This window comes from Thermobia domestica, chromosome 16 (assembly GCF_964235325.1).
Source record: "Thermobia domestica chromosome 16, izTheDome1.hap1.1, whole genome shotgun sequence".
Taxonomy (NCBI): Eukaryota; Metazoa; Arthropoda; class Insecta; order Zygentoma; family Lepismatidae; genus Thermobia; species Thermobia domestica.
Genome location: NC_137469.1, coordinates 29,766,094 through 29,792,367, shown reverse-complemented (window position 1 = coordinate 29,792,367; position 26,274 = coordinate 29,766,094). Strand labels below are relative to the sequence as shown.

Here is a 26,274-nt window from a genome sequence, read left to right as displayed (position 1 = left end):
ATTTCTTCGCTACAAATGTCCCGATGCATCTGAGTAATGGAATAATCTTTCTTGATACCAATAAACCCGTTTATGTATTAAAATCGGTTGCCCGTTTAAAGATTACATTTACTTAAGCTACACTTCATGCAAAACACTTTCACCACCTAAATGAGATAAACCTTACCTTTAGTTGAAACATTTTTAGCACCTCCAATAGCATCCTGTTTATTCGAAACGACTGTTTCTGTTCTTGGTTTCGGCGACGAAGCATTCCCTTTTGCGCTACTACTTTCAAGCAAACTCAACTGCTTGCGAACGAAGGAATCGAACTTTTGACCATGTGCTATTAATGGTTTTAAATTTGACGTTGCTTGCATCAATTCCGACGTCCTCCTTTTGAAGACATGTTCACCTTGAGGAGTCTTAATTAAAATTTGTGTGACATTCTTATTTTTATTTGTGGTGATAGCAATAACAGCAACTGCTTGAGGTTTAGAGGAGTTTTGAAGTTCTGCACTGTTTTTACATAAAGTAGATGTTACCTTTCCCAAATTTTCATTACTGGTACTGTTCTTATGTCTCTCGCTCTTACCCAAAGTTATATGAGGGTTGCAATTTTTACCTTTAAGTGGAACGCTTGTAACTATTGAAGCAGAAGGGCTTGTACCTGGTTTACTTGCTTCTTCAAGCAATGAAACTGGTATCGTTATTTGCTGTTTGTTCAAATGATCAACTTCTCGTGTACAACATTGTACCGTGTCAAGTAGAGGGTCCTGGTTTCCCACGTCTGTAGGTACCGGTACATCATCTTGTGGCACAATATTTTGAGCATCCGGAAATAAGTCTACTGCTTGACTACCTGCGTCTATAAATGTTACAAGATTATAATCTGCAAAATCTTTATTAGTATCGTCATTTTTCTTTGTTGTAGATTGTAATTCTTCTATGGGTACAGCAATCTGTTCGACAATGTAAACCGGTGATGTACTGCTCTCGCTAACACTAGAATCACTTGTACCGACAGACTTCGCAGCACGGTTACTTGTGGTATTGCATTCTGCATCTATGTAGCTTCGCGCGGTACTTTGTTCATTGCCCAACGAAAGCTCTGCTTCTGAAAGTTGTAAATCACCTAGAAGAGCCTGGTCACCTTTACAGCTTAACACTGAACTTACATTGTCTTCGCGTCTATTCAGCAGTTCAACCTTTTCATTTCCCTCCACTATATACTCACAATCTTTATTACTGGTTACACCTAAATTTAACTCTTGCAATGTTTCTGGTATGCTGTTTTGCGAAGCGGTAGAGATAGATTTACTTCCCGGACACACAGGGTCATTCAAATAATCTCCATCAATTACACCATTTTTTATAACATCGAAGTCCATGCCACATAATGAAAAACCTCTGTGCTTTAATAGCTCTTCAATATTCACTGAATCTAAGTCGGCGGGTAGAGCTATCTCTGATTGTAATGAAAACAAGGCACACTTTGACAATTCTTGCATTGAATTTGAGGAGTTTTTCGAAATACACTCCTCGGATTCGAGATCGCCACATAGTTTATGAGCAAGTTTCGCAGATTCATCGTTTGTCGCACTACACGATTGTTCAGCAGAACTTTTTTCTGATTTTTCTTTGGACTTCTCATCACTTCTTGCATTGTCTGCTTCACACTCACAACCGTCACTACATTGGTCCCCTTTCAAAAACATTTGTTTACCCCGTACCAAAATGTCTGTGGGGTTTTCACTGTCAAAGCCATGAAATTGAAGTGCTCGCAGGCCAACCACACTATCGAAGTTCAGATTTGTAGGTTGCAGCGCACTCCGCACGCGCATGCTACGAGCGAGTTTCAAGTTTGTGCGCTTAAGAGCGCGTGTGGAGGGTTAATTGATCAATGAAAAAATAAAAAAGAAGAAGAAAAAAGATTAAATTGTGTTTTGATTGTTGAAATTCCGAACAGTCCCTGAAAGGCATGTTTATAAACATGCCTAAAGGGATGCATTTGCATTGTTGTATGTGGACAGTATTTTTGACTATCTTCTTGACGCATAGGACTATTGCAGATGTAGCTGAGAATTCTTTAGGTGGTCGAGGTATTAAAAGTGTATTTATAACGAGTGATTGTTTTAAGTATGTAGTTTCCCGCATTAGTGAATAATGTCAAAATAAAACAGTTATATTCTATGGATTATTATCAAATTTTTTATAGCAGACACGTATCTAAACGAGTAGTAGGAGTTGTTTTTGCACATTTTCAAGTGCAAGGTTATTACTAAGGAAGTTAATATGATTTTATATTCATTCATAAACAAGTTTTTTTTTTTTTCACCGATAGATTGAAGATTACGAACAGTCCATCAAAGTATAACACATCTTTTCTTTAACATTTCTTAATTAATTTTCTAAGATATTTTGGACTGTTTCTGCCCTGGCGCATGCCGAAATAATTGTGTACAGATTGATAATCTGTATGCTAACTGATGTCTTAGAAATGATTAATTTGCTATCCTATTATATGCAATCATTTCATCACGTAATTCACTCACAGGTATCTTAGTGCAGATTCGCTTTACGATGACTTCCCTTTTCGTGAAAAAATGTACAAACGTGTGCATAAAGGCGACTGAAAAGTACACAAATCAACTTGTGCTAGATAGCCACTAAAAGCTAGACTGCTATCTAACTTAGACCAGGAGCGTAGCAGAGCTTCACACGTGGGAGCCATCCACAGAGAGCAGGCGCGTGAGCGACATTGGGTATGCGTATAAACTAGGATACTGCAGAAAGCACTTGTAAAAGATTCTTGTACATCGTGCAGAATTATACCGCCGGTGGAAATTAGTGTGTTACACAGTCATCTTTGATATGAACTCATTCATTTTAATTCTAGTATTGCGTTGTAAGCATTAATACTTGAAACATTATGTCTCTAAATATAAAATACTGGTTTTCCACATTGTTTAAAATTCCTCCGTCTGTAGAATTTAATATCCTAAATAATCCTTTTTCATTTCCATTCAATTTAGCCTTAGAATTATCATTTCTATGGCGTAATATTCTTAATCATTACAAAAAATAGATGTACTTTATTATTTCATACCTTAGCACAGATTTACAGTATGGGCAAATCATATCAACAAGATGTATGATGTTTCGTAACATAAGTAGGGTGACTGCACCAATAAATGACCGTCACCAGTGAATGACCTGTGTCATAAAATAATGCCCACAATAAGAGTTAGAATAAAGTGGGCCAATAGGAAATGAGCTTCCATGTATCTGTAGTGTTTTGTTTTGTATCTAGACTGTGATTTGTTTGTCAGTGACACGTGACAGAGAATTCAAGATGGCAACTTGGATAGCACTCGTATGACTACAGTGGAAGAGGCAAAAACGCTTACATTGGCAATAAGGTAAGAATACCCTACATAGTTCCTATTTTGTAAAAGATAAGGACTGTAAGAAAACTTTGCATGCATACAATGCTTCCAGTAACATATTAAAAGAATAATGTAGAAAAATACGTTGAGTTTTTGTTCTGCATGCCGCTTAAACGTCACATAGGGGTGGTGGTCATTTACTAGTTTCAAATATGTTCACGTTCACTAGTGAATGACCATAGAGGTCATTCACTGGTGTTAAGTTAAAATGTGCGATTTTCCTATGTCATAGGCACAAAATTATCGACCAAACATGTATCACGTACAAGACGTTGCAATTTACCTTGTACTGAAAGTTGATCCAGGTATGACCGGGCTGTGGTCATTCACTAGATACTACCGGTCATTCACTAGATTTTAATGTGCACTCTTTGAAGAACTGCAGTGTTTCTTAAGTATTCCTATTTGTAGTTTACAGGTAGTTTTAATTGAAGTGCTGGCTAGAAACCATTACAATGTTAATACTTGTTATTGAACATTTATAAGGAGTCTTAGATTATTATTATTATTTTGTAGTGTAATTATTATATCACTCCATATCCCATTCTTCTAAAAATATTCGGAAATGTATAGGCTATCAAATGTTTCTTTAAGCAGCCCTTCAATTGTATCTTAAAGTTATCTTGAAGCTACTGTTCTAATCGACTATAATTGAGATGTGTTCTTTTGTTTATTAAATAACTACGTCCTTAGTCTAAGAATGCATTGAAAAAAATGTCAGAGAAAAATTAAAGAATAATCATGATGCAAGCACTTAATGTAATACTGTAATGTGTTGAAACAAGAAACGAAATGCAGTCTCGACAGGAGTACGACATGATCAATCCCTACAATTAAGGGGGGGAGGAACTAAAGCATTCTAGATAAGCCTAAAGTTTTAAGACAAGTAAATTTCCTTATGGCAACTAACATATTTAAGAGACTATTCTGTTCCTTTCACTAAATTAATTACGTGCTTAACACCACTGCTGGTTCATTTTCTTATTAAGATGCCTTTTTAAATATGAAAATATTACGCCAGTACAAGTTCACTAACAAGAATTTTTCTTTTACATTTCAGGAATCAAGCAAATAGCTATTCATGATGGAAATTTGCACCAGAGACGAAAAGAAAAGTTCCAAAAGAAAATATGAAAGATTCAAGTATTCCCAAGATGATTTGTGTTCAGCAATAGATGATGTTAGAAGCGGAAGACTAAGTGCAAACAAAGCAGCAAAAGTGCACAATATACCGAAGGGAACGCTAATAAACAAACTACATGGAAAAGCCCCAATGGAACGAAAAATGGGTCCCCAGACAACACTGACAGTGGATGAAGAAAATCGTCTTGAAAACTGGATTTTAGGCAAAGCAAAGTTAGGCTTCCCTATGCATACTGACGAAGTGAAGGATGCAGTTCAGAAAGTCATGAAGGAGACACAACGATCAAATCCATTTGTTAACGACAGGCCAGGCAAGAAATGGATGGAACTGTTCCTGAAAAGACACCCAAACATCACCAAACGAAACGCTGAAATAATATCACAGGCCCGGGCACAAGTCACAGAAGAACGTATCCGACAATGGTTTAGTGAATTAGAAGTGTACTTACGGGAAGAAAATGCATTAGATCTCTTGGAAGATGGCAGCCGCATATTTAACGCGGATGAAACAGGTATTCGCACCTGTCCTAAAACAGGCAAAGTTCTTGGACCAAAACAGTACAATAACTTTTATGAAATTGCACCAGGTCCCGAAAAACAATGCATAACAGTTTTGTGCAACTTTTCTGCAGATGGCAAATCTGTCGATCCGCTGATCGTGTATCCTTATCAACGAATTCCACGTGATATAGTAGAATCAATTCCAGATACCGTTTCCGTTGGTCGTAGTGAGTCTGGTTGGATGACAGCTGCTACGTTTTATGAATATGTAGCAAATGTGTTTCATCCTTGGCTGGTTAAGAACAATATTAAATTTCCAGTCCTCTTATTTCTCGATGGACACAAATCTCATATTAACGAAGAGCTTTACAAGTTTTGTATAGAAAGGCGCATTTTTCTATTTTGCCTGTTGCCCAACGCAACACACATAATTCAGCCCTGTGATGTAGCAATTTTTCGGTCTCTTAAAGTTGAATGGAGGAAAGTAGTGCGGCATTACAAACAAGACACCACGCGTCCTGTGACAAAGGTAAATTTTGCACCACTATTCCATAGTGCTTATCAAGCAGCGATAAAAAAAAGAGGTAATTCATAAGGCATTTGCAGTGTGTGGACTCTATCCTTATAATCCCAGTGCAGTCGACTATTCTAAGTGTATCTCCAATAGGCAAGAAGAAATACAAACAGCAGGTATGGAAGTGGGAGATGAAATCACAAGTGGTAATCTATTGACCGCTGAGGATTATACAGTTGCTCTTAAAGTTATAGAAAATGAGTTGCCAGTCGAAGTTATTGAGACTTTCCGGTTGTCGACAGTGGTCCGTTATGACATGAAGCCTTTACACGATCTTTGGGTAAGAATCAAAGAAGATAAAATTGTTCCTGAAAAACGTAATTCTCTTGTTAACAACTTGATTACCTGTCAACAAACTGGTGCATCACAAGAAGATTCCATAGTTCACGAAAGAATACATGAACTTTCTACGACGTGCTCTGACAATATTTCAGTACCTGATGAAAGACCTAACCAGTTCATCTTTCCAAGTTCATCAAATACAAAGAATACTGAGGTAATAAATGCCTATAGTTCTGCTGGTCCTCGAGGAAGCACACCAGAAGACGTTTGGAAAACTCATTTACGCTGGCCGAAGGACGTAAATTCAAGAAATCAGAATAAGAAAAGACGATCTGGCACATTCCCATTTGCAGTAACATCCAAGAAATGGAAAGAATATCATGATCTGAAGGCCCAGGAGAAAGAGGAAAGGAACAGAAAATCAACTTGTAAGAAGAAAGAGATGAAGAAGCGTCCCAGGAAGAAGAAAATACCTTCAGAGGAAAATGAAACAGAGACAGACTCTGATCAGATGTCTTTAGCATCAGATTCTGACGACATTGACCTAGCTCAAGAAATGTCTTTATTTCATACTCACAATAATGAAAATAATGAACACTGTGTTACACACAATGTGGGTGATTATGTAATAGTGTGTTATGATGGTGAATACTTCCCAGGTATAGTGATTCGCAAGTACGAAGATGAGTCAGAAGTTAGAGTAATGCATAAATATGAAGATAATAAATGGAAATGGCCTGAGAAAGGAGATCAAATATGGTACAAGCATTGCGACATAAAGGAACGTATTGCTGTTCCTCAAATTTCTTGTACCAAAGGACTGTATGGACTTTACTACAGTGTTCCCGAAATGATAAAGTACAAGTAGTCCTAATACTCCATTAATTTTGTCTTTTAGGTTTCTTTCAATTATTAGTAGGTATTATTTTCCTCTTGAATTTGCCAGCGGTCATTTACTGGTTCTAGTGTAGTCATTAACTGAAGCTTGACGGTCATTTACTAGTGTTTTTCACCTTCAAATAAAAATATCAATTTAATTTCCACTTATAGTACATATATCAGTTTTGAAGCGCCATAATATGTTAAAAGATATTCCAACTAGTATGTTTGTACCATTAACTTACGTCTATTTGCTTCATTCGAACGTCTACAAATAAATTTGTAACTTCAAATTCTTAACTGGTCATTTACTGGTGCAGTCACCCTAAGTGCGTGCGGTTATCAGATAATTCCATTAAATATTTTATACAGTATACTCACGATTATCCGAGGTCATCGGGACCGAGGTGAAATGCATTTTGAGGTTATCATATAAGTTGACCTTTTTAAACAAATGAATGAATTTCAAACATCTTTATTATCAAAAAATAGAGTGTTAAGTCTATAGAAAAATAATTTTAAAGAAATAGTTTTCAGAATGATGCAGTAAAATGAAATTGGATGCAGGTGTAGTTTTGGTTCACCATATTTATGGGTAAAATTCAATACTTTGCTTTCAAAGACATGTTTTTAAGGAATAAGTTTCAGCAAGCGACAGAATTAAATACAAAGTAACACAGCTGTATTTTAGGTTTACAAGTGTAGGATTACTAGTGTAAAGTACAAGTGATTTATAACGGATAAAATAAGTGAGTGCATGTGAAAGATGGCTCTAATTGATACTATTTTCCACCGGCGGGTTATTTCTGCACAGTATACAGAACCAAAATCCACGTCTTTCCACTGCCCTCACTTGCGCGCATACCCGCGGTCGCTGACGCGCCTGCTTTCTTAGAACGCACCCGCGCGCTACCGCCATGGCACACCAGCTTCGCTCTGTCTGACTCGGTTGGATAGCATTCGTGCCTTTTAGTGGCCACCTTGTACAGGTTGGTTTGTGTTCTTACCATTGTAGTTTTTATACTTCACATCGAGGAGCCGTATTTATACGTAAGTCGTAAAAGAATGGGGTTAGAGGATGATGTAAATAATGAAGGTTCACTGAGTAAATGACCAAGAGACTGAGTATGTGAATGATATGATCACTGCTCGAATATAGAGAGAATTTCGTGTCACATGTAATGCCATCATCCCTCGGTTGAGGAGAAATTATTTGTTATTTCTAGTGGTGGGCACAAATACCGATTTTCGGTTTTTTCCAAAACCCGTTTCGGTTTGCTTCAAAAGTGGTCCTTTTTTTGTTTTTTTTTGTTTTTTTCAAAATTGGTTCTATTTCTGACCTGAATAGTGTTTCGTTGTTCTCTGAAAACCGAGTTTTATGTGTTTTCCAAAAGCTATTACTAAAACCGGTTATGGAGAAAACGGAAACTGGTTTCGGAGGGAAAAACGAACCGGTTTTGGAGAAAAACCGAAATGTCAGTTTTTCTAGAAACCGGTTTTTGGTTTCTTAAAAACCGGTTTTGCCCATCCCTAGATCTTTCCAATTCGTCTACTTGAAAGACCAAGACCATGTGCATTGTTTTTTAAATGTAAAAAGAGTGTCCGAAAGCAACAGAGAAAGTGTTGAAAGTAGAATAAATCGTGCCTTAATTATCAAGGAAGTGATAAGTCTTTCTCGAAGTACGTCTATTGAATAGGATGGAAGTATCTCAGCGTTCGTGCCATATTCGAAACTTCTTCTGGAATCCTTTTTGTATAATGCTGTCTCAAGAACACCGACAAAGCCATTATAAGTTGTTGTTCTTTCTCAGCTTTTGTTCCATACAACGGCTTCCTTTAAAATTTGGAAATAGGCAAAAGTAACATGGTGACAAAGCTGTACTATATGAAGGATGTGGTATTACAGTGATATTCACTTCCTGTAAGTAAGAAATAACTAATTGGCGTATGTGATTTGGCGCTGTTGTGATGCAACACTTAATTGGTCTCTATGCCACATGTTTCCTCTATATCTGGCAGCACTGTCCTTTAGTTGTTTGGTGTCATTCTTTTCGTATAATTGCGCTTCTAATATTGATATTCACCACTGTTACAGTCATTACAGGCATTTCTCCGTCCAGGATTACAGCGGGGAATTGTCGACCATCCATAAACTCTTTGTACCATCTGTTTGCTGTTATTTTCCCAGGTATCTTCGTAAGCTTCCTGCAATAGACTCGTATAAACAACAAAATCTACTGGCACACTTCGGTTTTTCCTTTACGGCCATTACGTCCTGGAAACGTAATCCACAGACACTTGTAAGAATACAGAAATCAACTAACTCTATGGTCTATGGAACCCGGAGGTTCAACGCCACGTTCACAAAAGCTCTCCACTGACTTCTATCCTTAGCTAACTGCCTCCAGTTTCTACTTTGTATTCCTGTCTCTGCGAAATCCATCTTAATATTGTCCTCCCATCTGCGCCTAGGTCTTCCTAATGGTCGTTTTCCGATTGGTCTTCCAGTCAACACTTTAAAAGCATTTCTACTTTCTTCCATTCTAGCTACATGACCTACCCACCTAAGCCTCCTAGACTTGACGACCCTAACAATGTTGGGTAAACCGTATAAATTATGTAGTTCTTCGTTATGAAATTTCCGCCATTCTCCATTCCCGTTCCTCTTGGGTCCGAATATTCGTCTCAGGATTTTGTTCTCAAATACTTTCAGTCTATGTTCTTCCCTCAGAGTAAGCGACCGTGTTTCGAACCTAGCAATCAACATACATGTGATAAGCACCTGCCCTGTGCAGCTACTGCAGTAAGATTCAAAATCTTATCTTGCCCCTACAGTTGCTGCTCCTGTTTATTACATCATTCTACACGATATTTCAGTTCTGTTCGGAACCATTTTCAAGCTCAAGTATAACGCAAGCCGGAATCTGTTTATGATTACATTAGTATGTCACTTCTAAATCCGTAAGTAAAAAGAGAGAAAAAAAAATGCACCAAGTGTTCTGTGATACACTCCTGTCAATTCTATTCAACACTTCTGAGTTTTTATGCAAATAAATCTATTGCCTTCATCTTTTTAAATTTTTCCTTATGTCCAATTAATGTTAAAAGCTTAAACCTTTTTTAGAGCTTGCAAAATTGTGGAGCAAATGTCACTTACCGGTACCCCATTTTGCACTCAGAGCACCAAAAGTGTCAGTTTGAGTCGTTTGTTCCTGTTATTAACCTGTCTTATCCCCGTTGATTTGAACTTTGAAGCTTTTGTTTTAATTCTCTATTCCGTCTTTTAATAGCTACACTGATGATAATTTGTTTTCTTACGCAGACAATGAACATCAGTATTGATATGGCAACATAAACCTTCATAACCAGTACGAAAACCATAGTTTGAAAATCCGTTTTCTTGATTGAAAGGAAAGGAAGCTGCTGTTAAAAAATAGAATAGAGAATTTAAGAAAAAAATCAATATTCAAATTAACTAGGATAAGACAGGTTAATTATAGGAATAAAGGTATAAGTGCTTAAGTGTAAATATTGTACATAGAAGTTCTCGACGCAAAAAGAATGATTTAATTGGCACTTTTTGTGCGCTGAGTGCAAAATGAGGTAAGTGATATATACTCCACAATTTTACAAGCCCTAAAACAGATTTAAGCAACTAACAGTTTTTAGACATAAGGGAATAGTTAAAAGAGATGAAGGCAGTGGGTTTGTTTACTTAAAAATTCTGAAGTGTCAAATAGAATTGACAGGAGCGTACCACACAAATTATTCGGAACCAATTTTTCTATTTACAGGTTTTTCGAGTAATATACTAATGTAATCATAAATAGATTCCGGCTTGCGACATATCTGTGCTTGAAAATGGTTCTAGAAAGAACTGAAATATGTAAAGCAGTTTGTGAGTGTAAGGCAAGATTTTGAGTTTTGTACTACCCAAGAGGAGAGTTTAGTAGCTACTAAAATAATAATTCTATGCATTGCAAACGTGTCAAAATTACACGCAGTATTTGCAGACGTCGATATAAATTTTCTAAGCTGTTTTGGGACAACCTTTGTAGATTAATTTAAACAAAGCAGTATTTTATTCTGTTTTGAAGGGGGGGGGGGTTACTGTATATGAACATTGAAGATGTATGCATACTGGAAGTAGTTCCCTGATCCAATGCAAATCTTGTATTCTTAGTTCTTTTAACACATTTTACTTTGCGACACCTTGCAGCAAATTTTCGTTATAGACATAATTTTCATGATTAATATGTAGTATTGTAATATTTGTTAGTTTTAGTGTCAATTAATTCCTTTTTAGTTCATTTTATTTTATTTTATTCTAGGTTTAGGAGACCATTATCATTGGAGAACTCTAGAAAAAGGATTAGAAGAATCACGTAGCAACAGCAAACCGTTAATGCTAATTATTCACAAATCATGGTGTGGAGCGTGCAAAGGTGAGCATATTAATCATTAGCATATTGTGATAAAGTTTTCATTAGAGTTTTAACACGTTGACTGCCATGTGTATGGAATTCCATACACAAACAACATATTTCACTTTTGTTGTGTTCGTTGGTAGGCTGTAAATACAAGCATATGACATAGAAGTCAAAATTTAATGTCCACCCCGCGTATATGCAAAACTATACACAAAGAAAGTTACACACTTATGGAGCGAAAACAAAGTATTACTGGCGGACTGTTGCCCGTGGCGCACAAGTGATAATGTTCAACAGATATGGTGGCAGTCAAAGTGTTAAAATCATTATTGGATAATCTTGTGGTGAAAATTTCTAGTAATTTTACTGCCGTCTTCGGCGTAGCGTCAAAGACGATTGATTTGGAATTTTTAGATATTAAAATAATCTACAGATAAAGGGCGAACGCTCCATCCTGGTATACTTCTTAAATTAACGTGTGCAAGAAAAAGTACAGAAGCTGCAACAAATGTAGTCGAAATTACAGAGTTCACAATGACCTTTAAAGTCAGGGAAATCTGCTTTATTTCATAGAAGATTCGGGGGGGGGGGGGGTTAGGCTGCTCACATAAGATACGAGGTACACTTCAAAGAATCAAGACAGATTCGAGATGACAAGAAAGAGGCTGAAGAAAGAAAATTATTTTTAGAAATAAAGACACTTGAGGAGGCCGAAAAATGTTATAATTTCAAACTTTTAGAGAAAAAGAATATTAAAAATAAATAAATAAAATACTACAAAAAAGAAAGTAAAGTTTGTTGATTATAGATGATCAATGAGAGGGGCAAAATTATAATGTATGTTTTCCTGCTTATAAATATATTCAGAATGCCAAGTTGATATTAAAGTTATCGTTATTATATAACTTAAATAATAATTATTGTATTATTATTAACCCTTGGATACCCATGATATTATGAAATCTTTGAGTTTTACATCCCACGAATATGCCTGCTAGGCTAAAGGAGACGGTGATGATGAGAAATGGATGAAATGGTGGAATGAAGAAAGTGGGAGGAAACGGGAGAACCCCGAGAGAACCCACGCACACGGTGTTTGTCCACCACAAAGTTCACTTGGTATGATCTGGGATCAAACCAAGAACCACAAGCAGCAGAGGTGAACGCTCTACCACTGAACCACTGCGGCCCCAATACCCATACTTTTTAACTCCACATTCCCAACAGGGGTACAGGTGTGCCCCAGTACAAATTTTTGCAATTATAACCATCCCTTTTTGTGGCATCGATAATATTGATATGTTAGTTTATGTTGGGCTGTGCTTTGTTAGGTTATGTTGGTTTTGTTAATGTAGATTAGTTTAGGGTTAAGTAGGTTAGGTTAGTGAAACGAAAATTTGTTTATACGCTAGAGAACTGTATTCAATTTGTAATATTTTTGAGACAGGAAAGGTTGCAATATTGCAATATGAATGCAAAATTGCAACGATATATTGCAGTAGCCTCTAATATTATCTATTCTTTATTTTTCTCTTTACAATAATAAAATACTTGAAACAAATATGTAACATAGATACCTAAAAGGGTAGAAATGAACCCCAGTGAAGTTTTAGCCACATACGTAAGCAGATCACCTTATATAATTGTTACTAAGGAAATACATTTTCTTACAGTCCGGCCCACAATGTAAAGAACACTAGTCAACCTCACGTGCCTGTGACATAAAATATATGCATGGGGCACATTTTACCGCCTTGGGTATCTGAAGGTTAAAGTTATCATTAGTGTATTATTATTAAAGTTAGTGTATTGTTATTAAAGTTATCGTTAATGTATTATTATTAAAGTTAGTGTATTGTTATTAAAGTTATCGTTAATGTATTATTATTAAAGTTATCTTTAGTATATTATTATTAGTTATCGTTAGTGGGCTATTATTAAAGTTATTATTAGTGTATTATTATTGGAGTTATTGTTAATGTATTATTATTAAAGTTATCGTTAGTGAGCTATTATTAAAGTTATCAGTAGTGTACAATTATTATTTGATACTAGTGTTTTATTGTATTCTAAATGCAGAAAGTTTGAACGTATTTACAATAAAAGTATTATATTGTATATTGTATTTTAAAAATAAAAAGAGAGCATTAGGTGGCTATGGGAATAGTGGAGGTTAATCAAGGTATTTTATTATTATTATTATTATTATTATTATTATTATTATTATTATTATTATTATTATTATTATTATTATTATTATTATTATTATTATTATCTGTCTAAATGTAACTATAAGTGTAGTGCATGTGGAGTTGCATGTCCGGGAAAATTTACTTAGTCGTGGAAATTTAGGGAAATCAACAGTAGAATTTCAGGGCAAACTCTATTCTAATTAAAACTTTCAACATAGAACGCAAAATAAGGTCACTTGATAGAGATAAATGTAATAACACTTAGTTGATTACGTCTGTATTAGTTCTTCTGTACAGTTTCAACCTCTTATTCTGTGCTTAACTTTCAGCCACTTTCACATGAAATTCTTATCACTTTATAAACACAATTTGCACTTTTCATGCAAGGATTCTAAAATTAAGAGAGACCTCGTGTAATACTGGTTATGTCTTTTTTCTTTCTTTCTGCTGACGATTTCGTTATGAAAGAAGATTTAACGATAATTCTGTATGCGCCAACGACATGAGGGTTCTTAGAACCTGCTTCTTTTATTTGATTAACTTATTATTATTTGATTAACTTATGCACGTGCAAAATTAACTTAGTAATTGTAGGGTTTTTTGAAAATGAAATGATATCTTTCACGTCATTAGCGTCCCACGATTAGGCGTTTCAGGCTAAGGGAGACGATGATTAAGTGAAAATAATTGGTGGAATGAGAAAGTGGGAGTACCCCGAGAAAACCCACGGACACGGTGTTGTCTACCACAAACTTACTTAGCCGGAGATCGAACATAAGATCCCACGCACCAGAGGTAAGCACTTACCACACTGAGCCACCGTGCTAAGAAAATTTTGAGTACGTAACCATTACAATACGCTGAAACTCAAATTCGTTGACATCTAACGTTAAACATGTAAATGAAATGAAATCTTTAAGTTTTACGTCCCACGGTTATGCCGGTTAGGCTAAAGGAGACGGTGATGATGAAAGATGAGTGAAATGGTGGAATGAAGAAAGTGGGAGGAAACGGGAGAACCCCGAGGAAACCTACGACCACGGTGTTTGTCCACCACAAAGTCCACACGGCGTGAGCTGGCATCGAACCAGGGACCCCAAGCACCGGAGGTGAACGCTCTACCACTGAGCCACCGCGCCCCTCTAACGTTAACATGTGTGTGTTGGCTTGTGAACTACATAAAATATTCTACATATAAACAAGGTTAGCTGATTTAAATCAAAAATAAATTTAAAAGCAAGAATATTACAAATCTTGTGAACTTCATGGTAACGTTTCTACGTACCTCATGCCATCTACATTTTTTTTTCGTACATTCCAAACCCAGGAAACATGAATGTGAGTACTGAAATCAAAAGTATTTTCTGCAAACGTGTGAATGTTCCAGAGATAGAGTGAAGTCAAATGATCAGTACCTTTATTCACTTATTTTACTGACTATTCAAATTACAGTAAAACCTGTAAACTTGGCCACCTGCTTATCTTGGCCTGGTTCGTCTTGAACCTGCATTTTCACATAAGACATAGGTTGCTTATTGCTCTGTAAGTTGGCCACCTGTCTATCTTGGAAGTTGGCCGCATTGAAGCATTGTTTGCCCTATGACGATAATGATAAATTTACCTGCGTATCTTGGCCACGCAAAATAGTTTTGTTGTTTTTCTTAACTCTTTCGTATTCCCGAGGCAGATGTTTTGTTTTTATGTCTGAGGACAAAGAAGCATGGATTCCCACGATTTGTTCTTGGGAGGTCGATGGCCAGAACACTACCCTGATAAAGGGGTGGTGAAGGAAGATGTGAATAAGAAAAATCACGTACAGGAATTCGAGATATGACAGTACGTATTTGTTTACCCTGTCTCTTTTAGTAAACCTTTAGCTATAACGGCTCCCTTCATCAGTGGGGAGCTTTAGTAATTCAAGGTGGAAGCTAATTGTCAACTATTGGCACCTGACGGCTTGTCGAAAGGTAGCGGAGATTTCAAGATATGAATTCCCTTAAGATTTTCTCAAAACATCTTTTGCTCCGAGGGAAACATTTGTAGCTCATTAACAAGCGGTAGAGGATACTATGCAAGAACTACAAAATCAGAATGTACATATGTGCCAAAAAGAATAAAAGAAATATGTCTAGAATAAACCACCATAAGATAAGTACTTTTCTATTACTGTATATTGTTATGATTACTCTCAGTGGCGTATTTTAGGGGGGCTTCCGAGTTCATGCCTCCCGAAATATTATTTACTATTTTAAAGTAAATCAAATGTCTTACAGAATTTTCACATTTCCAGGAATAAAGGCAGCAAAACCACCCGAAACAAAATAGTAAATACACCACTGATTACTCTGTATATATATAAAGGAGCTGTCCTGCCATTGTTTATTAAAATTTTACTATCAAGTAATACTAGAAATCCTATTCTAAAAATACACTAATCAGACCTATTTTCTGTAAGTTGGCCACCTGTCTAAGTTGACCACTTTTCAATGGAACCGATGGTGGCCAACATAGACAGGTTTCACTGTAAGACGCTGTATTTCTTACTCAGTGAATTAATTTGGTCTAAATTAGATTTTCTGTACTCTGTAGTCTTAGAAATTGTCCATTTATTTTAATAGTGTGTATAACTCTGTAGGGTATCGTGGAACAGTTTTGCAAGGTTTTAAAATTTCTATGTATTTTAGTTTTATATCTCAACTCAGCATAATAAGTTTTATTTTAGCATAATACCTACACAATACAAGCATAATGTTTTTCTGGAAAAAGAAGCGGGTTTCCTTATTCATGTCCTTACTTATTTGTGGACTCAAATTAACAAATGTTTTGTTTGTTCTGACTACAGCATTGAAGCCAAAGTTTTCCGCATCCTCTGAAATAGAAGCACTTAGTAGGCATTTTGTCATGGTTAATGTCCAAGACGACGAGGAACCGAACGATAGTAAATATTCCCCTGATGGAGGCTATGTACCTCGGATTCTTTTCTTTGGTAAGTTATTCAATATAGAGCACCATGATTTATTACCGCATTTAGTGCAAAATTATTGGATATTATAATGGTAAATGAGAGAAACAACCAACAGTTTCCTATGCCGTGTTGCGCTTCCCAACTGTTTTCTAACCTACTTAGTGTGTTGACCTGTTGCTTAAGCATCAGTCTCGACTCATATTCGATTTTCGGCTCAGTCTCATATTTTTTTAATCCTTTCATTTTCATTAAATTATTATTATTATCGTACATATTACGCACGTGGCTTTTGGAAGGAATTCAGAAAACCATATCTATCCTATACATGCAAAATAAATTTAAAGTTCTCGCTAATACACTTAGATAAGATACCGGTAACATGTTTGAAGTCTGCCAAGAAATATAAATTACAATACTGCGTCTACAGTAAATGTCCAAGTTTTTTAGTATATGTTAATAATTACATGATATTTTCGGAACAAAAATTATTAATCTAAAAATGAAAGTGACTATGTTTGTGACTTAATGACCCTTGAACCACCCGACCAATCTCGATCAAATTTTCAACATAGAGACGAGGTTCAGGTCTGGGATGATTTTTATCATTTCACTTTGACGGTGGAACTTATGGGAGGGAGAGGTATTTAAAAATGATCGAAAGTGACCGATATTAGTGTCGAATGCATAGTTTTCGGGGTCGTTGAAATAAACAATGCATTGCCGATGCCGTTTAAATCCAAATTCAGCCCCGCAACTTGGGGAGGCGGAGGAGGGATATATATATAAATGATCGAAAATGCCCTGCAAGTCAAAAAACATATCCTCAGTAATAGTAAAAAAGTTACTAACTAACGGAACATATTTACTAATTTTTCTTATTTTAACCCAGAGAAGCGTGTAATTGACGCAAGTAAATATATAAATAGTTGTGCTTCGTCATTGATCAAATACATTCATCACTAATATTACACCTCTGTTTTTGCGCCAGAATTATTCACAAAAGAGTGTGTATGTGTGCGTGATGCACGCGATTAAATACGGGTTCAAAATTGCAGAATATCAGTTTTTTTTTTTTTTTTTTAAAGTAATTACGAAATCTTATTTTTAAAAGCCCGCCATACTTCATTTTCCTGAGATTTTATAAGTAATTCAAATATAATAAACAATATAATTATTTGTTCATGTAATTTCTTGTAACAATATATTTTTTTTTTTTTTTGATAGAATGCACTAAGTACATTAACTATAAAAATAAAGCTGAATGTTTTTGGCAGGGTGGATTGATTTAAATCAGTGTGATTTAAATCACGATTTTAATCAAGATTTAATACACTTGATTTTTTTAAATAAAAATCGTTGATTTAAATCAAATTCCGAAATGAATTAATTTAAAGTGAAACTAAGTAAAATCCCGTTTCTCTTCCGTTACTTCGATTATGGAAGATAATAATTATAATACAATGAGACTCAAATGTATGTAAGCACAGTATGAAAACGAGTATTATGTAGGCAACGATCAGGGAAAATCCCGTTTGAACGGGTTATGGGTGAACCCTGCTTTCTTCTCTTTGAAACATAGGGTTTTGAAATTTCTATTCCAACGGGGAAATCACCATGGACATTTAAGATGAAAACTCTTTTGTGTCCACGTCTATTTGTTTGTTCTCAGATAATATGGGCGTATTTAGAGGGGTCCGATCCCCTCTCCTAAACAACAACAACAAAAAAAAGATTTTAAAATTTTGGGCGAAATTTATGTACTAAATACATAGAAGTTCCTCGGGATAGTAATACGACAAATTTTGGATGCGTTAAAATATCGAATAATACTTTTGATAAAGTGGATACTTGACCCCATTTCAGAACATGCCGCAATCTCATCGCAGAAAATTTGCAGCGCCTGTGCAGGGAAAATGGTCAGAGGAAATAAAATAGCCAACAGAAAAGTATAAAACCGTGCCTGCTATGTATAGATGTCTTAAATGCACGGACAACTCGCATTTAAACTGTTTTCACGTCACATAAAGTATATTTTTAACAATCACAAGTGTTTCTTCTGCTGGAACTGATCTTGATTTTTTTTTTTTTATTTTGGAATTCCTGCAGAAAATTTTTGACTTACAAAAGCTCATCGCATAAAGACAAAGAATGTTCTGCCATCGGCTAATGTATAGGATCAGAAAACGATATTCAGGAAGTAATTAAATATCACTAAAAGCAGGGAATTTGTGTTATTCAGTTCAAAATCTCTTATCGTCGCGAATTGTGTCGAGGAATTTGAAGCTTTAAAATATATAAAACGATAATTATGCCTGTTGTGCTGTATGGTTGTGAAACATTGTCGCTTACGCTGAGGGAAGAACGCAGACTGAAAGTATTGGAGAATAAAAATTCTGAAACGAATATTCGGAACCCAAAGGATCGGAAATGAGGAATGGCGAAAACTTCATGATGAAGAACTGCATAATTTATACCATTCACCAAACATTGTTAGGGTCATCAAATCTTGGAGACTCAGGTGGGCAGGACATGTAGCGAGAATGGAAGAAAGTAGGACCCCTTTCAAAGTTTTAACTGGAAGTCCAATCGGAAAACGACCATTAGGAAGACCTAATCACAGATGGGAGGACAATATTAAGATTGATCTCGCAGAAATAAGAATACAAAATAGAAACTGAGTTCAGTTGACTAAGGATATAAGTCAGGAGAGCTTTTGTGAACATGGCATTGAACCTCCGAGTTCCATAGGTAATAGAGTGAGTTAGTTAATTTTAGGCGAAATTTATGTACTTTATATGTATTTAGTGCCGCTAGCTAGTTAGAATTGTTTAAAAATATGCCCCTGCCAAATGTCAGTAACTTTCGTGAAAAGAAAAGCGTCATGTTGATATACATTGCTGTACTTTTTCCTTAATGTTTAAGAAACATTGTTTGGGATTGAAATAGGTTAACGACTGGGAATTATTTCAAAATTAAAACCCAATACTTTCACTTAAATGGCATAATTAACATTTAATACTAATTCCTAATGTTTTTTCTTCAGTTAGCGACTTGTATTATAAGAAAAAAAAAGATTTGATTTAAATAAAAAAAATCGATTTAAATCAAAAAAATCAACAAAAATGATTTTTTTTTTAAAAATCATGATTTTTTTCCACCCTGGTTTTTGGTGAGTACAGCTTTAGTTTTATAACTGTTGTAATATGCAGTTGTTATTTTTATAGTTTTAAAGTCCTATATAGGTACTTGAGGTTTAAATTAGTTATGTAATTATGGCGTTTAATCAGCAGAACTGGAACTTCGATAACCTGCTTTCTGGGTGGTTGCTTAACCAATTGAGCTACCAGCGACACGATCAATTTTCTGTGTTTTGGCGCCTTATTCTTTTATCCTCTTCAGGTCAGCGATCTACTGGCATATTCCTGATTCAATTTAAACTAAATGGATATTTCAATTGAGGAAACATCGGTATTAGCTCTTGCAATTTCTCATGATTCTAATCAAGAATGTAATCATGCACTCACACACACACATACAAATCTGGAGGTGAACTGACGTATTCTCGAATTCAAGTAAATCTTTTGATGTCGAAGTCGACTTTGTTGACTAAACTTGGCAGCGAAGTGGGGGGAATATCAAGAAAGGAGCGTAAGCAAAATTTAAAATGCTTCCGTCGATAAAGACCGGCGCAGTGGCCGAAAACCTCATTGATCAGAATAAACCAGAACTTCGTATTTCAAGTCTGGAACTTTCTAGTGTATTTGTAAAACGTTTAAAGGGGTGGAAAACAAAAGCATATATTAATAGACACCGCGAGGAAGTACATCTATTAGAGGGTAGGCGTGTCATGGCCGCCATCTTAAAATCGGCCATATTGTATCTCGCCCTATTGTTTTAAATAGGAAGGGGATCATGTAATATATCAAAATGAGCTAGAATTGTAAGAGAAATACAATGGTGAAGTCTATGTTGCCATAATTTTATATTTGTAAGACAAAGAAATGGCACATTGGTATGAGTGAATTGGTTCACTCATTTTCCACAACCTGGGATAATGAACTGATGTCCATTGACTGGACATTTTATTTTAACTGATTAGAAGACCGGGATGAATTAGAATTCTTCGCCTGATTTTCATTAAACAATCGCACTAATTCTGTAACTTGGTGTGTGTGTGTGTTTGTTTTTCATGGTTTAAAATGGAAGAAATTCTTTGTGTGACTCTCAGTGCATCAAATTAACAATGGGCATAGGTGATTAAAAAGAAAAATATAGTAAGCATGACATCGCAGATAACTGATTGTGGAATGAATAGTGTATTGTGATGAAACCGTTATCCAAAAATATATTCTACTACATGTGGTGTGATCATGTTCCAGATTCGATTCCCGGTAGAACATGAAACACATTACAGTGGTTCGAATTGCACCTTAAATTGTAGGTCCACGTCCCACACAGCGTCGATGCTGAAAGTTGGCGCGAAACTTCACCAAACACTAACATGTCTTACTCCATTTCAATAAGAAAAACTACAACTACTATTGTTACTGTTAATAAGCCACCCCTCTTTTTAAAGAGGTAGCTGCTAACAAAAAAACTAAATAAAAAAAAATGTGGCGCAACAAAGATTTGAGGAACATGAATCGCAAATTTTAAGGATAATTCAAATTACTTCAAATCTACTTGCGCAGTCTATTAAAAGTTTTAGCGTTGTTTTTCATAATATACAAGCTTTCCATAAATAGTATCATTAATACTATAACTCGGTACTTTTTATTTCAAATTGCATTAGGTCAAGTTATTACATGAACAGGATGACATAATAGCGCAGAACAAAAATATAAGTATAATATGCAACAGTGTAGCAAAATCTAAGAGTAATTGGTGAAGACATGTTATTCCAGCCTTGATACATAGTTTCCAGAATATAGATAATCCTCGGCTTAACGTAAATAGACCGTTCCAAGTCTCCTTGCGCACGTCGAAATTTTCGTAAGTCGAATTTTTACCATAACCTGAGGTTTGTCTCAAACACATGTTAAAATATACGAAAAGGTGCAAAAGCTCAATTGGATAATATGCTTTATGAAATCGGGTACTGAAACTTACATTCTTATAAGGCCGATGGTTAAAAATCAACTAATTAGTAACAGTTTAACAGTAGCTAATTACCAAATTTGTTCATACCTCACTGATTAGATGACTCTCAAAATAAAATTTTACAAATTTAATACTACTTCTTACTTCAGATGTAAGTGCTGTTAGTAAATTTTACTTATATCTGAAATTTCTTACCAAAGTGTTAATTGTTTAACTCAGGGTTTGTCTATATATTAAGATAGTTGATGATTTCTGATCAACGTGGTTCCGAAGATTACTATCTTAACTTAAAGTCCGAACGAATAGTTTCCAAACTAATATAACACATTTTTCGTATCAAAATATTTATAAACAGTATCACAGTAGGTTAAACAAGGTAATCATTAAAGAATCAAACCAGGAGAGGATGTGAAGATCACTAATATCAGTTTCGTTTATACTGACGTATTAAACATAGTAATGTAGTGAAATTAGTTAATTTAGGAAACAACCCTTTTTTTTTTCTCATCGAAACTTCTATGGGTGGAAATTTAAAGGAATTCAAGGTGAAAAATACTTGACTGGACTAAGAATTGTACCCGAGTCTCCATATTAGTGCGTTAACCTATGCTTCCTGATCGGTGAATAACGTAGTGAAAGCTTGCGTGGTTTCTTGCAACTGTTGGAGCGGTGGTGATTTTGAGTTTAAAGTCTCTTTCAGCGGTGAGGCCATATGAAACGCGGGCCTGCTGATTAACGTGAAATCCGAACCACATAAGCTACCGCCGGGAATCGAATCCGGATCTCCCACGCCAAAGGTGCGTACGCTGACCACTTAGCCACGGAGGAGCTCATGTAATTGTTGGAATTATTCGATATAATATGCATCACACGAAGGGCGTTTAATAAGTTTTGCACAAATAAGTATAATATTTTTATTAGTTGCAATGTCATGATGAAATTTTGGGTGAACATACATTGATCTTTTGGCTTCAAAATGATAATAATTGTTACTGACTATTGTTCACATGTAAAATACAATGGAGACGGAAGTAGTCAACAGGATCCGACAACGGTCGGTAATGGAATTCCTGTTCAAGATCGATGATGAATCAGCCACATCAATTCTTCATAGGAAGTTGCTTTCGGTTTATGAAGACTGTCCAGATCAAGCCAGAAAATTATGACCTTATTTTTCTTTTTATCAGTGCGGTGTCATTTTCATGGACTTTTGGAACATGACTCCTCAATCAACAAGGAGCGCTGGAAAAGGTACAACGTGCTCTCCAGATCAAGAGACCAGAACTGCAAGGTAAGGTCATCAAACCATCGTGACAATCCCAAGCCTCACACAGCGATGATGATGACAGCAGAAAATCGTGAAAATGGGATGCGAAGTCGTTTCTCGGCATCTCTATAGTCCGGGCTTGACTCCATCTGTTTGATTGTCTGAGGGCCCACCTGCGAGGAAAAACATTTGACAGTAACAAGGCTCTTATTTCTTGTGTGAATCGTTGGTGTAAAAGCCAGTCATCTGAATTTTACCAAAAGTGTATTCAAGGCATGGAAAGAACGTTGGACGAGATGCGTCACAGCAGTTGAAGGCTACATTGAGTGACATGATTTTGTAGCTAAAAGATCTAAGTATGTTCAGCTAAAATTTTATCATCATATTGCAACTATATTATAACCATCTGTGCAAAGCTTAATGAACACTCCTTGTCCTTTGTTTATTATATTGTAAGGATCCCCACATCATGACAGACGCACGTGTCAAATCAACACGTGCTATTGATTATAAATATTAAAGCGGACAAGAAGCCGACACGAAAGACACCGAGGAACGCCGAAAGAAGACGGACCTCACGGAAGGACCCGAAGAGGACAAATAAAAGGAGGACCGCCGAGGGACCCAGCATCAGTCGTCCAACTGATCGAATCACTTACACCGCCCTGAGGTCGCACTGGACTAGGGGTACACCTATCCTTCTCGAGGTCGCACTGGATTAGGGGTCCTTTCTACAACCAAGCCTCGCGAAGCTGCCTTGAGCTGAGGGGGCTATCCTTCAAGACTCACCGAACCGGCAGGTGTCTTGGAGACTGCCTTGAGAGAAGGGGCACCGTGCAAAACACCTATTCTCCTCTTACTTGGACATTAACAAGAGAAAGCACTATTTTACTCTTTGTAATCAAAGACGTTTTGTATTTAACAAATTTTATAAAAACTGGTGAAGGGGATAAATCTCGGTCCATTATTGACTACCAAATTCATTACAATATAATATACTAACTTTTTTGGGGGGGGGGGTAAAATGTGGCACGCATGAACAATAATAAACCACAATGATTTTTAAAGAAAATTCGCTTATGCATAAAACTAATTTAATTTATGTATTATTAATCTTCCTTTCATTCTGCAAATGCATATTGGACGTGTATGTACCATCTTAGGCAAACAAAAATAATTCCTTATTACTTTTTATAGTATGCAGCCAACATTTTCCTTCCTTCTCTCTTTCGTGCTTGCTTTCTTCTCAGAATAAGTCTTATTTTCTAAGTCGTGAACCTTTTCTAGTCTCCGCTCTCCGTAATAAGGGTATATACCAATTGTTGGTCAGGGTTCTTTATCTGTATCTATTCATGTTGTGATTGGAGAAGATTGATGAGTGTCATAATTTGTTGTAGTTTAACGTCCTTTTCATTGCGAAGGCTATATGAGACGTGAACCCACAGCTTAACGTGGGGTTCGAATCACGAGCTTTCAGTGGGAATCAAACCCTAGTCTGCTGTGCTAAGTGTTGATAAGTTAACGTTAAGTAAAATTTCGAAAGAATGTCCACCCTCGTTCCGAAGTTCCTTTTTCTTCCTTTCTCTTCTGTTCCAGATCCTGGGAGAGTCACAGTACAGTGTGTTCATAAAAATACTATCTTACTTTTAAGTGGTATTACGTCACTTTGGATAATCGTCTTTAAATGAAATTAGTCACACTTGAAAGAAAATCTCAGTAATTTTGTGCATATCAACAATGGACAACAATGTCAATCATGGACGGGATCAAACACAGAAAAAGTAAATTGACTCATGTTTATTTTGTGATTAGTCGATGTGGGTTCATTGTTGGATAGTTAGCAGGCAGTTGCTGTTTCTGTTGGAGATCACTTGGAAAGCTTTTATGTTTTTGTACTGTTATGCCGTAATGTGCTAACGTAAATTTATTTCCTTTCGTTGTGTTGTGTTGTTATTAAAGAATAAGATAGATTGGACGTGCCGGAAATGATGATAATGTCTTCTACAAGTGGCCGCCGAAGTCGTCTGACTTAACGGTCTTTGACTTCTTTTTATGGGGTTACATAAAGGATTGTGTTTATGTTCCCCCCATTGCCTCAAAACCTACAAGAAGTACAAGTTCGTATCAGTACTGCCATCCAGTCTATTTCATCAGATATGTTGGAGCGTGTGTAGTGTGAATGGGAATATCGTCTTGTCTGCATTGTCACTCGAGGGACCCGCATTAAATGTCTATGAGATTTAAAAAAAAAAAAAAAAAAAAAAAAAAAAAAAAAAAAAAAAAAAAAAGCTTTTTTCCTTCAAATGTGACCAATTTCATTTAAATACTATTATCTAAAGCGACGTAATATCACCTTAATTGATGATAGTATTTTGTGGCCACGCTGTATATTTGTTGCGAGATTTCTTTTTCTTTGTTTATCTTCTTCTTTCCTTCCCAGGTGTTGACGAAATATATTAGTTTCTATATTTCTTTTTCTGTTCATATTCCCTATCTTTCCTTTCTGAGTCTTGTGTGAGTAACAAAATAAAAATAATTGTTTTTTGTTCCAGATCCGAATGGCGATTTGAAGACAGAAATATATAATGAAAAAGGTAACCCTAATTACAAGTATTTCTATTATGATGCCGATGATATTGCAAGATCCATGAGAAGAGTTCTGGAAACTACGGGTCATCAAGAGAAGTTGTCTAATGAATTATAAATACTTAATACTGTTTACATTTTGCTATGTACTTATATGTAGAAACGTTATTTTTAACGAGTTATGTGTTATTTGTGCTCTGTAATATACTAAAATAAATCGCTTTCCTTTTGTACGTGTATGTGTATTAATATTATATACCTATGGTATGTGTATTATATACCTTTGGTTTGAAACTCCGGTGAAGAGGTTAAATAAAGAAATCTTTTCGTGACTATGTTAAAATTTTCGGGAAGTGACTTATCTTAACAAATAGAATGTACATGTTATACAGAGTATTTCAAAATAACACCGACAACGTTTGGGAGGTGATTCCTGACACCAAGATAAGACAAAAAGTATAGACCAACCTGGTTACAGAAATCCGTCATTTCGGAGTTATAGGCTGCCAAAAACACGACCCGACTACGGTAGTTCCCCTAGTATTACAGCTATGGACCTTTAAAATTCATTTTGTCGTGTTTTTGGCAGCCTAAAACTCCGAAATGACGAATTTCTGCACTCAGGTTGATCTATACTTTTTGTCTTATCTTGGTGTCAGGAATCACTTCCCAAACGTTATCGGTTGTTGTTTTGAAACACCCTGTAAAAATACTCTGAAAAGCACATTATTTCAGAACTGCAGAATGTCATCATATTAGCATTTAAACGCTTGCTAGCTCAACGGCGATGGAGTGTACAAAGAATTCAGAAACTGTACACAAATTAATATTCAGCTTTGTACAGATTGGTTGGTTCATTGGAAGTTTTACATGCTGTTTAGCACTGAGGCTGTACGAAACGTGAACCTAGAGCTTAATATGGGATCC

At 35.9% G+C, this 26,274-nt stretch overlaps 3 protein-coding genes across 3 annotated transcripts in view; 2 read left to right on the top strand and 1 right to left on the bottom strand.

Moving 5' to 3' along the window:
- The window catches only part of LOC145672959 (uncharacterized), a 56,225-nt gene extending 54,387 nt beyond the window's left edge, over positions 1-1,838 (bottom strand). The window contains exon 1 of the mRNA XM_081742223.1: positions 167-1,838. Coding sequence (XP_081598349.1) covers positions 167-1,823 — 1,657 coding nt within the window. The 5' untranslated portion in view covers positions 1,824-1,838. The remainder of the gene's footprint in view (positions 1-166) is intronic.
- On the top strand, positions 1,826-25,580 carry LOC145672962 (thioredoxin domain-containing protein 12-like). The gene is made up of 4 exons (XM_081742225.1): positions 1,826-2,081; positions 11,139-11,252; positions 16,272-16,415; positions 25,314-25,580. Exons 1-4 carry the CDS (start codon positions 1,961-1,963, stop codon positions 25,463-25,465), a joined length of 531 nt encoding a protein of 176 aa, XP_081598351.1. The 5' UTR covers positions 1,826-1,960; the 3' UTR covers positions 25,466-25,580.
- LOC145672961 (uncharacterized) lies at positions 2,115-11,132 on the top strand. Its single transcript, XM_081742224.1, is given in 3 exon segments — positions 2,115-3,401; positions 4,489-5,652; positions 5,654-11,132. Coding segments are annotated over 2 exon segments (2,286 nt in total). The 5' UTR covers positions 2,115-3,401; positions 4,489-4,509; the 3' UTR covers positions 6,797-11,132.
- Positions 25,581-26,274: the final 694 nt, after the last annotated feature.

What these genes read in the sequence shown, in the direction of transcription:
- LOC145672962 (XM_081742225.1), top strand. Translation starts at nt 1,961, where the DNA reads ATGTTTATAAACATGCCTAAAGGGATGCATTTGCATTGTTGTATGTGG. An exon ending in GAATTCTTTAGGTGGTCGAG is followed by an intron (nt 2,082 to 11,138) that starts GTATTAAAAGTG and finishes ATTTTATTCTAG; the next exon opens with GTTTAGGAGACCATTATCAT. An exon ending in ACCTCGGATTCTTTTCTTTG is followed by an intron (nt 16,416 to 25,313) that starts GTAAGTTATTCA and finishes TTTTTGTTCCAG; the next exon opens with ATCCGAATGGCGATTTGAAG.